Raw genomic sequence first — 12524 nt, 5'->3', positions numbered from 1 at the left:
CTACTTTAGCTGATATTCATGCACAAAGGACTGTTCCTATGGTTCTCCTTTCTAGGTACTACTGGAACAGTTTAAGATTGGATTACATCAAAAGTGCTATTTGCAAAGTATGAATCAGAACTGTAGAGGAGCTTGTAGGTAAAACCTGCAGATAAGGAACTGAACAAGGAATTTGTGTTTTACAAATATATTTCAGCATGCATAAAGATATGAGAGTGAATCAAGAAATCAGAACATCTAAATGATTGGAACAGCACTTTTGAAAGGAAGAACATTCCAGATTGCTTACTCGTTTTTCCATAAACTTAGCAATGCATTTAAATTTTAATCCAGTGACTTCAAATAGACAAGCAGTCTGTTATGGAGGCATCTTAATGATCTAATATTAGTCTGGAAGTTTATGTTGTTGTTGCTAAGAGATCACTGTAGCTTTGGGAACACTGAGTTAGATAAATGTACTATTGTGACAGCTGCCACTAAATGCCAAAATCCCATACTATTATCTGGAAATATCTGTCATTTTTCATTTTAAGCTGCCATTTAAAAACTTTTTTAAAAAAATCTAGTGATCTGTCTTTCTCAGAACCTATTTTAAATCTGCAAATTGCTCCTTTCTTAAATGTCATACACTTTTAGCTAATTTGAATATTCAACAAAGCCTGATCAACAAGATTCTAAAGGAAATCAACCCTGATTGTCCTGTGGAAAGACAGATCCTGAAGCTCAAATACTTTGGCCACCAAGTGAAAAGACAGGGCTGATTGGAAAAGACCCCGATGTTGGGAAAGATTGAAGGCAAAAGGAGAAGGAGACAGCAGAAGATAAAATAATGTCATCAATGCAGTGGCCATGAGTTTGGGTAGACTCAGGGAGACAGTGCAGGAAAAGAGTGTGTGTGGCTGGCGTGTTATGGTTCATGGGGTTGTGAAGAGTCAGTTATGACTTAGCGACTGAACAACAAAATCAACAAGAAAAAAATAATTGGTAATTCCAAATTCAAATGTAATTCTCATTTTCTACCATGATCCATGAAAAAATATCCAAGGCTCATCATTAGCTAATAGAAACTTTATATTTTGAAGCATTCACTTTTAAAGAAATGATAATTACAAAACTTTTAAGAAGAACTAATCATTCTAGAAGTCTTAGATCAGATAGCACTGCAATTTATTTGCTTAAACTTACAATCAATGAACAGAACAAGAATAAATATGTAAAATTATCTGCAGATACTTACAGTAAAATATAAGTGGAATCAAAAAATGTGAGTAATTCTAAGATTAATTTATACAAATAAAAATCTTTAACAAGAATTAATAAATAAAATGTAAAGCTTTTTACACTGTTTCAACTTTCTGTACAGAATATTTATAACTCATACATCTATGGAAAATATACCAAATCAAAATAGAAGCTAGGATCCATTTACTTCACATTTCCTGAATGACCACACTAGTGCTAGGAAATATTTCATAAGATAGTGAAGAATAAACCCTTTCAAATAATGTCATTATATGAATAACATGATTTTTAGCTAAAGTAATTTTTATATTCAAAAAGTATATATGCTCAGAGCACAACTTGAGATGTACTAAATTATATGATCACGTTCTAACAAAAAGCAAAGCAAATTGATATGATTGTTAAAATAAGGCAAACAATAAAATAAAATTTGGAAAGCTTAATAAGGTCTTACCTACCAGTGGATCTGTGTCATGCAGTACATGCAGCTCATAACCCCATAAAAGGCTCACTAACCTCCTTCGATCCCTGGCATCACCAGTAGATGATTCTATTCCAGTCAGTGAGTTAGAATTAGTAGTTGTGACACCATTGGAACTTCCAGGTACCGTGAGATTTGTTATGACACTTAATGGAATGCTAGAAGAGACGGCCTCTGTGCTCTTCTCTGTGGTAGAGTCACTTTGTTGTCGGTAAGGGGCTCTGAAACATACAAAATGAACTCGTAAATAATTGTAAAATGCCTTAGGACCTTAATGGCAAACCTGTGGCACGTGTAGCCATATCAGTGGGCACGCCAGCCCAGCTCCAGCATACATGCGCACACCAGCCAGCAGGTTTTTGGGCCTTCTGGACCCCCCAGAAGTAGGAAAACAGGCTGTTTCCTGCCTCCGGAGGGCCTGGGTGGTGGTGGTAGGGAAGGCCCTTTTTTCTTTCTCACCTGGATCCAGATCCACTCTCTACATCTAGGGAGGGAGAAAACAGCCTTCCCCAGGCCCGCCGGAGGCTGAAACGGCCCGTTTCCCAACTTCTGGTGGCAGGAAGTTACTTTTTTGCTGTCCCCAGCCTCCAGAGACTCCTAGAGAGGCTCTGGAGGCTGGGGACAGCAAAAAACATCACTTCCTGTCCAATCGGAAGTTGGGAAACGGGCCATTTCGGACCTCCAAAAAGCCTCTGAGGGGTTGGGGAAGGCTGTTTTCACTCTCCCCAGATATGCATAGAGAGGATCTGGAGCCAGGTGAGAAAGAAAAATGGGCCTACAAGACCATCACGTGCCAGGAACGGGGAAGGGCAGGGGGCTGCACATGCATGCACGGGGCAGGGCACATAGAATTATAGGTGTGGGCATGCATGCGCGCGAACCTTCCCCCCACCTCCACCTATCCTGGCACACAATCACTGCCATCACTGCCTTAGGAGAAGGAAGATAAACAAAATGAATTTCACTGTTAATAGAAGTCATCTGAACTTTTTTATACAGTAATAGTTTCTTCTTAGTGCATAAATAATGATACTGAATATGATTAAAAGTGTTAGAATAGGAATGACGAAAGATAATTCCCCAAACATTGCCCTCTATCAGGTTCAGCTAGCAAAGCAATTGAGCACAAATGAGAGAAGGAAGAGTTAACAACTGGAGAACTGTAATTAAAAAATCCAAGAAAAATCCAAGAAAAATCAGTCAGAATAATACTGTATAACTGGGTGGTAAAGAACTGCTTTGGGGTGTGTTGGAATACAGTGTCTATAACTCTTTACAGCAGGTGCTTCTTTCCCCGGATCTGCTGCATAATTCCAGGAAAAGACATGGTCCTTTAAAGAGCAAATGCTACTTTCCCACCCTTATGAGCTCCAAAGCACCTTTTTGGAATTGAATCAAAAGAGAACAAGCTTATTAATGAGATATAGATTCAGAAATTATGGAAATCATAAAATATATAATCTTATTGCCTAAATAATATCCTAGATGCGGCAGAACCATTGGGAAGAACTTTCAAAATGAAACATTATACCAGTGTCTTGACAGCAATATTACTGGGTTCTTTTAGAAGCCCTCTTCATTATTATCTTGGCATATTATGATCCCTTACCTGGTAGACTGGTAAACTGAAGTTGTAGTGTTAAACCTGGTAGATGCTGGGCAAGGGGCAATCTGCCACTCTGTGCCCAATGAGGTAGATGAATCAAGAATAGAAGATGAGGTAGTAGAAAATGCATTGCGATTAGCTGAAATGTAGGGACTGCTGATTTCACTACTTCTACCAAATGAAGCACTGTAAGATAGCAGAAAAATCAATTTCTTCAGAAATTCTTTAAATATAATATTAAGACCAGCACGTGACCTATTCAGTGCTCAAGAAATATTCCGCAAAATAAAAAGAGAAATTAGAAATCAAGAATTGCTCTTTTGGTTAAAATCAAGTGTGGTCAGGCGTGCTTATCATAATTCCCTAGGTTAAGTCAAAGAAGCAAGATGTTGAATCAAGATTGAAGAGAAAAAAGTAATGAGAAGAAAAAGCAAATGAAAATAGGTGTTCTACACATACTCACTGCAGCAAGAATCACATTCGCAAAAAATTGGAAACAAAACAGTGTACCCTCAGACGAAGCAGTAATTAGGAAAATTCTAGAATGCGCAGAAATGGTTAAAATGACTATGGAGTTGAAAGAGAGAGGGGATTTGGAATATTATGAAATATAGAATAAAATGTACAGTTGGCTCGAAAATAGAAACAAGAAATGTTTAACTTAATACTGATGAAACTCAAATTGGAGTAACTGAATAACATTAAATAAAGTGATGTAAATATAAAAGAATATAAATGTGTAGATAAGAACAATGAATATTATAATGTATGTATGTATGTATGTATGTGTATATATATACACGTTGGAGTAATGTGATTATCGTACTATTGAGTAGTAAATAGAAATGATAGAATAGAGAACTACAAAAGCAAAATACATATGTCGATACGGAATGCTGTAAACTTACCATTAATGGTATGTAATGTTCAATACCTTATGTCTTGACATGTTTTGTTTTTATATATGTGTGATCGTTTTTGTATTGCTTTTAAAGAAAACTGTTTAATAAAAACTTTTTTTTAAAAAAAGAAAGAAAATAGATGTTCATTAGCACATGATATACCTAAATAAAATTATTCTGTTTGATAAAAAGAACAGAATGAAAGAGTCTAGACTAAGAATACAAAGTCAGAAATATCAGGTTTTTTTATAGTTGGCTAAAGTAGAATTTAAGGATGAATGATAAAGTGTATGTGAAAATGCAAAGACAAAGGAAACAAAATTATTGCTAACTTCAATTTAGCTTGCATATAAATATGCGTATCAATGTGAATTCCAATTCAGGTTCCAAAACCTCACAATCCTACATTATGACTTATAATACAGGTTACTGAACCTATCAAAGATAATTAATACAAATCTCTACTTTACTACATTCAGGAAGGCCCGACACAGAAATTTTAAAAAATCATGTCATATTGATGATATACACTAATAGTTAAATCTATTTAATATTGTATTTGGCAAATAGTATAATTATGTTTAAAATACTACATACAATATTTAATAAACTTGGTATAACACTGATGTTGCATTGATTCTGTTCGAAAGAATGTCTACATTTCCATAATAGGAATGGATCCTCATAGAGAAATCTATTCCATATTATATAATGATCAAAGAAATAATAATTCAAGTTGCTGCCAATGGAAGAACTTTTCTTAAAAGCATAAAAATATTTTCACAAAGATCACTAGGATGCAACAAGTTCATTCAGCACTTGACAACTGCTTATGTTGTTTCTTTCAAAAAATGAATCTGAAAAAAAGATATGCACAAAACAATTAAGTGACTAAATGAATCAATTCTCAAATTTATTATTGTGTATTTTTCTTGTATTGTGTTTTTGTGGATTTATTCCAATGGAAAGATGTGGGTGAATTGTTTTGCTAACTACTAAATACATATTGAATGTGCAAGAATAGAAATAGAAAATGCCTAATGATCAACATATTCAATTAAATTCGGACATGAATCACAACAATAAGAAATTCCTTATAGATTACTCATAGGATCAGGATTGGAAAAAAAAGATAAGGTTGAAAGATACATGCCAACGTAAGCAATAGATCTGACAATATTGTGTGCAGACTAAAGCATACAGTAGAATAAATAAAATTTAGTCCATTTCCTAAACAAACAGATAATATGTACCAGAAACTATGTGAAGCAGACAGTCAATAATGCAAGAGTTTGGATTACAGCTAGCAAGCTATCTGTGATCAGGTAAATTCTGTATTATCAAAAACATTGTGATTGTAAATAGGCTAATTAAAAATGAAGATTGCTACTTTTTATTGACCTAATAGACAACAATGAGTAAACACTTTAAACTCAATATTCTACTTAAATTAAGAGAGTTGGTTTAGCTAAATAAAATGCCATTATGAAAAACAACAACAATGCTGATGCCTCTGCTAAGTTTGATTACAACCCAGCTCTACATTTCTTTGGATTCCTACTATTATAATTAACAATATGATTTATCCTATACCTGTTAATTTGGGCAAACTAAAGATTCTATGGATTATAAAATGCAAGGACAAACGCTCCAACAAATCCTGGGATCAGGTTAGAAGAAATGCAGAATTACCTTGGATAACAAGATGAGGGACATATAAATGTAATAAATAAATATATATTTATTTTCACAAGTGTGTCCAAAATAGGCCTAACTAATAACGGCATAAACAAACAAGTCATTAAAATATTTAAAGTTATGTTTACAATACTGAGATGTTTTAAAATGAAAGCAGTCTATATTGCAGTTGGAGACTATACCTATTATCATCAGAATTTACTTCTAATTGAGCAGTGGGTCTATCTTCTATGATCTTATCATGCCTTTACCACCTGTACTATCCCAATGCTTATTTGACAGCTTGTGAAGTGGAGGAATAATCCCTTCTGTCAATGGGCTACTGGGCTGACATTACTTGAGTACAATTCATTTTAAGGATAATTTATATGGAGATGATTAAAAAATATATAGTTTGCTTTTCAGAACATAACCTGGGATTAATACAACTTTTAGTTACATATCTAATGTACCTAAAACCTATTTGTGATATCTATGCCACATTCTCAGCATCTGAGCTACTGCTGTCAAAATGTTATGGTTTCCAAGCCTACTTTTAAAGTCATCTAGGCTAAAAAAAATGGCCAAGCCTTTTCCAGATTTATCCAAAAAATCCTGGATAATACCTACAATTATCCACATTTGAACTGCACATCCTGACCAATTATTGATTGTCCCCAGACTGCAATAATGTTGAGATAATATTGTGTGTGTGTGTGCGTGCGTGTGTATCGCGTGTGTGTGTGCGCTGATGATTTGAATTATAGCTACAGCAGTATACATATATTAGATTGCTTGCCTGTAAGATTAATATGATCTTACTGCTTTTATTGATCAGCATATTCTTTCAAATAACCTGTTTTCTGTATGTAATAATGTCTGCATATTTGCTTTCCAGGTTTTAATTGTTTCAAAGCAAATGACAAAAGTGTATCATACTAATTTGCATAGCACACAACAACATGTTCAATATTTCCACAATGATACCCTCAACCTCCACTGCAGTTTTAGATTAAAATAATACTTTCTTCTATTTCTTTTATTTCCTTTTTCTTATATTTCACAAGATACATTTTATATGGATAAAATTTTTATGTAGAAAAAAAATTAAAATGTTGATAAATCATTGTTCTAATTATACAAACAAAAGAGGCAAGTAAGATGGGCTACGTCATTTATCTTGGGTTTCCTCTTTTCTGGTTTTATGGCAGTCAGAATTTTTGCTAAACTGTTTAAAATTAATGCAACCTTGTATGCTTTTCCACTGAAAGTTTTAAATACACCTTACCTTTTCATATAGGTAGATATGTAGGTGGAAGGTGCACCAGTTGTAGGGGTTTCATTCCCCTTTGGTTCCTCCCTCCATTGTTGGCGAGAGTAAGGACCACTCCGTACCAAGTTTACAGCAGATTCTCTAAAATAGCAAATTGGGAGAGAGAGGGGGGGAATTACAATTTTGTGTTTTATATTCTTCAATTCTGACAACCTACGTTATGGTGACATTCTGTTTTGCGTGGCTTAGCCATAAACACAGCCAAAATCACCATCCTGTGGTTCATTTTTAAATTGCTAAGTCAACTCAGTGGTGTGCTGAATTGTTCTGTTAGCAGTTCTGCTAAACTGCATTCAGTTGGCATAATAAATTAAAAACAATTAAGGGACAGCAGCAACCTTTTAATATCAAACAAGCAGAATTTTCTGGGACTGAGTATGTCATTCAAATGCACCTATGGCATTGAGAAATATGCAGGTAGTATATTTCATAATATACTAACATAACAGCAGTATTTCAACTGTAATCACATTCTGATCTATTTACCCAAATCCAAGCAAAATGCATGCTTGCCAAGATCAAGCTAATGCTGGAGAAAAAAATACTGGAAAATAAAAACCACACAGCATTTTATATAAGTATTTTCTATGTTCCTGAATGGTCACTAAATATATTATCAAAGACAGATAATATATCCTGATAAGAATTAAAGTATGAATAAGAATCAATTTTGAAGAACAGTTCTAACAGGTAACTTTGTAAAATATATATTTTGAGTAAAGTGTAAAATGTGTATGAACATGTCCTGTTCTCTGTGGTTATTTTTCTATTTTACAGTAATTGAAATATGTCATTCTAAAATGTAGGGCTAATTGGGCAAACCATGCGAACGTACTATATACGAAATAAAAAAACATATATATTCAATTCTCTCATTATTTTTAATGTGGTGATGTAAAAGAACTACAGCCTTGGTGCACGTCCTGAGGAGTCTTGCTCTGTTATCTGTGAATTGAACCTGTTGGGTCAGAGGAAGTGGACAAGGTCCTTATGACTGTGAGCTTGGCCATTTGTTCATTCATTCCATCCCCTTCCCCACTAGCTAAGTCCACCTAGGAGGTGACACGTGATTGGGTTCTAGCGCTCATGAATTCTTCTTTGAGGGAGAGGGATGTCTCTGCATCTTATAAGGAGGTGCCACATTTGTCAGATTGACAATTATATAAATAAATAAACAAGGAAATCATAACTAATATATGTTACTGTATCAGAACAGTATTTTAGTTATAGTTGTATAACTTTAGTTATAGCTTAATGATAAAATGACTTGGTTGGTTTCCAAATGCTAAGCAGTCTTAGATCTGGTTGGTATTTGGGTGGAAGAAGTCTATGAAATAACAGGCCTATTGGTTAGACTAGGAAATTGGAAAAAAACCTCACTACCAAGAAAATTATATGATTTGTTGGTAGATTTGTATAGGTTTATATTTATTGCAAAATGTAACCAAGATGTAGGAGAAATAAGGAAAGTGAGGGGGAAGGGAGAAAAACTGTCCCACAGATTCAGTTCATACTGTAAACATTTACTCTTATAAATCTGGGGCCATTACTGAAAGGGTCTTACCGGTTTTCCTTTTCTTCAATGTCACCTGTATTATTTAATCTTCGAGGGGATATTGAAGCAAAATAGATTCTATTATCCTTGTCCTGAAGAAATAAGAACAAATTCCTAAATTACAGCAATTTTTAGACATGAATTTTTGGAAATGTTTTACTTTTTTATTGTTCAATACATAATACGACATGAAGGAATGTGCATAATTTTTTTTAAATCACAAGAGTTGAATATTTTATATATTTTATTTAAAATAAATATATAACTCCCCCCAAATATTTTGTAATTGTGAACTTTTGTACAATTGTACAAAAAGTTTGTACAATTTTTCTGTTTACATTTCAGGATATGAAGCTAGTTTCAAATCCATAATTTACTTATTTATTATATATATTGATGAAACCAGCAGCTTCATGAAGACATTAAATAAGATGGGGAGAGACCAGCAGCCTGGACCATCCAACACTGGAATGTCTAAGGGCTCAACTCCTTCCCCAATAATATTGGGAAGGATATAAAGAGGTTCTTCATCTCTCTCCAAGTCCCACCACAGGCCATTCACAAAAATGATCAATAGCCAGACCTTAATAGATGTTATAACTCATCCAGAATCCATTTACTTGGAGACCAAGTACCAACTATAAGAATTATCTAGGACAGGGGTGTCAAACTGGTGGGCTGGATGCATCATACATAGGCCACACCCACCCCAGCTCCACGAATGGAAAAAGCGTTGGGAAACGTTACATGACAGCAACATGACACGGTGATTTGACACCCATGTTCTAGGACATTTCGATCCAGGAATGCCTTTTTGAAATCACTGCCTTTTCCAAGACCAATAGTATTAGAGTTGAATCAATCCACAGATATAGTGACCAGACGTCCCGCTTTTTAATAATTTGTCCCGCATCCCGTGTCAATTCCAAAAAGTCCTGATTATTTTTTTGTTTCACTCCCATTCTGAAAATGGGAGGCGGCAACGCAAGAGGAGGAGGCGGAGAAGGGGGAGTGGCGGAGAAGGGGGCGCGAGAGGGAGGAAAGACGCGCTTGACTTCACCCGAGAGGAAGAGAAGAGCCGAGAGGAAAGCCGAGGAGAGCCGACCCTGCCTGGAAGAGCCGAGAGAAGAGCTGAGCCTGCCTGGAAGAGCGGAGAAGCAGCAGCCGCTCCTCCTCCTTCAGGCAGGTGGCAAGACTCAGTGCGCATGCGCAGCCCCCACCCCCCCATCAATGGTGTCCCGCTTTGCCATCGCTGAAATCTGGTCACTTTATCCACAGAGGAACTACGATTAGAAGTAAACGCTGAATAGCCCTGACCATGGTCAAGATTAGCATCAATATAATCTGTGTTCATAACTTAAAGTAAAGAAAAAGTGTTAGTTTTTGAAAGAGAAAAGATAGATAACAATCTATCATATTTGTTTTCTATTATAGCCTCCATTCCTCAAATGGAGTTAAGTCAATCTCTGTATGACAGAAAAAGCAAAACCTAATTCTAGTTAACAAGTAAAGCACTACACCAAAAACAAAAACAAAACTAGATTAGATTATTCAGTATTATTTTAGTTTTCAAAACATGGATTTCAAAGACAGGGAAATCAAATTACTGTGTACCTTCTCTTGGTTATCTAATAGTGCAGATATCCGAGGGGTTGAAGAAGAGTAATAGATGGAGCTGCCTTTCTCTTTGAGAGTGTCACAGGGCATGCTGTCTTCACTAAGTGCATTTTGGCTGCTAGTTTTCCGCAAGCTTAGCCTCCATGATGATGGTGATTCATCTTTTTGTTCTTCAGGCTTGTTGAGCAATGAACTACACTGTAAAAGGTAGTAGAGAGAGTGGCTTGAGGACATAATTGGAAAACCCTCAATTACCTCATTCCAATACAATGACAGTGTCAACAAGAGAACAATGACTCATAGAGGTAGCAGTTCCTTTCACTGTATACCTTTAAGCAGATTTTGGCCGGCCATATTTCAATTGAATTCCTGCACTAAACAGCAGCTTAGATTCAATGGCTTAAATGACCCTTTTCAGCTCTTGTGCAACTAAAATGATTCCTTTTTACCTCACAGATGCTTTAAATTTACTGCAAAGGGGAGCTCCAGAGTGCATGTTGGCTTGAGAAAGACATATATGTTCTCTAGGATAAGACATTCTATTGAATGACAAACAGTTACATATTAAATGCCAAGAAAATGGTATCAAAATATCATATTTTCTAATTAAATGTATATAAAACATACCTACATTTGTAAATATGTGTGTGTGTTCCCCACCCACACATACACCCACACCAACTCTAAAATGTCAATTTGTCCATGTTAGTGCTTTTTATAATCATGCATTAATCAATCTTGTTTAAACATATTACAATGGGGTTTTTTTTGTTTTAGAAGTGAGAGGCTGATTCATTCAAAACAAGTTATAATATACATAGCAGAGGAAGTATAAACAATAGTTAGGTTCCAATAGACAGTTTAATCTAAGCTAACAGTTCAACCCCTACCAAGCATTTCAACATCACCTAAATAAATCAGAAGCTCTAAATTAATTTATACTGTAATCCAATTAGTGTCTAAATAGCCACATGCCAATTGGAGTGCTTAAATTAATTTGCCTAATAGTTTTTAGATGTCACATGGCAAGCCATATTTTAAATCTGAGCTGATTCCAAATCCTATGTGATATATTACTAGTAATAGTAGTAGTACTAGTGTTGTGACTATTTTAAATGTATTGACTGTCCAACTCTAATCGATACTAGTGGATTACTGAATTTGCATGCCTAAATCAATCGCTAAGTAGAAGTCCGCGTGTGAAAAAGAAACAGAGTATTCCTGGTTTCTCCAAGACTAGAATCTAGAGTACAAATCACAAAAAGATGTAGACTCTGACCATAATCGGTAAGAAAGTTAATTAAAATATTTGGAAAGAAATATCATTCAAAGTTAAAATAAAACGTAGTACATAGTAGACACTGGAAGCAGGTGAAGGACATAAGGAAATACAGGTAGTCCTCGACTTACAACAATTCATTTAGTGAATTGAATAGCACTGAAAAATGTGACTTATGGCCGATTTTCAGTTACGACCTTTGCAGCATCACCATGATCATGGGATCAAAATTCAGATGCTTGGCAACTGATTCATATTTAGGATGATAGCTGTGTCCAAAGGTCATGTGATCCCTTTTGCGACCTTCTGACCAGCAAAGTCAATGGGGAAGCCAGATTCACTTAACAACTGGGTTACTAATTGATCAACTACAGTGATTCACTTCACAATTATGGCAAGAAAGGTCATAAAATGGGACAAACTCACTTAACAAATGTCTCACTTAACAACATAAATTTTGGGCTCAATTGTGGTCATAAGCAAGGACTACCTCTACCTTAATTCTGACATATTAAAGACTAGTAAAATGCTTTTGAAGGATTTAAGTGAATGCTCAACTTTCATTTTTGCTCTTCTGTTTCTACGGGCCACTCCACACCCTCCTATAATATGCTTGCAAGGCTACATGCTGTTATTAATATTGGCCAGCAGAAGTGATTAATCGCAGCTCTGTTGCAATGCATAGGAAACTACTGCAAAAAAAATATACAACCCTATCAGCATTGTTGCTTTGCAGTAGGCCATTTCCATTAGCATGTATTTCCATTTCAGTCTGCCTCTTAGTCCTCGAGTAGCCCCTCTTATTGTAATTGTTAACTCAAGGCTTGTGCCT

The 12524-nt window shown here is 35.4% G+C and overlaps 1 protein-coding gene across 11 annotated transcripts in view; it reads right to left on the bottom strand.

Moving 5' to 3' along the window:
• The window catches only part of PPP1R12B (protein phosphatase 1 regulatory subunit 12B), a 111363-nt gene that overhangs the window by 66269 nt on the left and 32570 nt on the right, over positions 1–12524 (bottom strand). For 6 of the 11 annotated variants that reach the window (XR_009154170.1, XM_058175400.1, XM_058175394.1 and 3 more), the window contains exons 10-14: positions 10411–10611; positions 8806–8888; positions 7197–7322; positions 3333–3515; positions 1759–1944 (exon numbers count right to left, since the gene is read on the bottom strand). Coding sequence is in view for 10 of the 11 variants with exons in the window: in XM_058175400.1 (XP_058031383.1) it covers positions 1759–1944; positions 3333–3515; positions 7197–7322; positions 8806–8888; positions 10411–10611 (779 nt within the window). In the remaining variant the exon portion in view is untranslated. The other 5 variants (XM_058175398.1, XM_058175399.1, XM_058175405.1 and 2 more) reach the window with 3 other exon arrangements.

The sequence above is a fragment of the Ahaetulla prasina genome, chromosome 3, assembly GCF_028640845.1.
Source record: "Ahaetulla prasina isolate Xishuangbanna chromosome 3, ASM2864084v1, whole genome shotgun sequence".
Taxonomy (NCBI): domain Eukaryota; kingdom Metazoa; phylum Chordata; class Lepidosauria; order Squamata; family Colubridae; genus Ahaetulla; species Ahaetulla prasina.
Note: the sequence above shows the minus strand (reverse complement) of the source record. Positions and strands in the feature narration are given on the sequence as shown.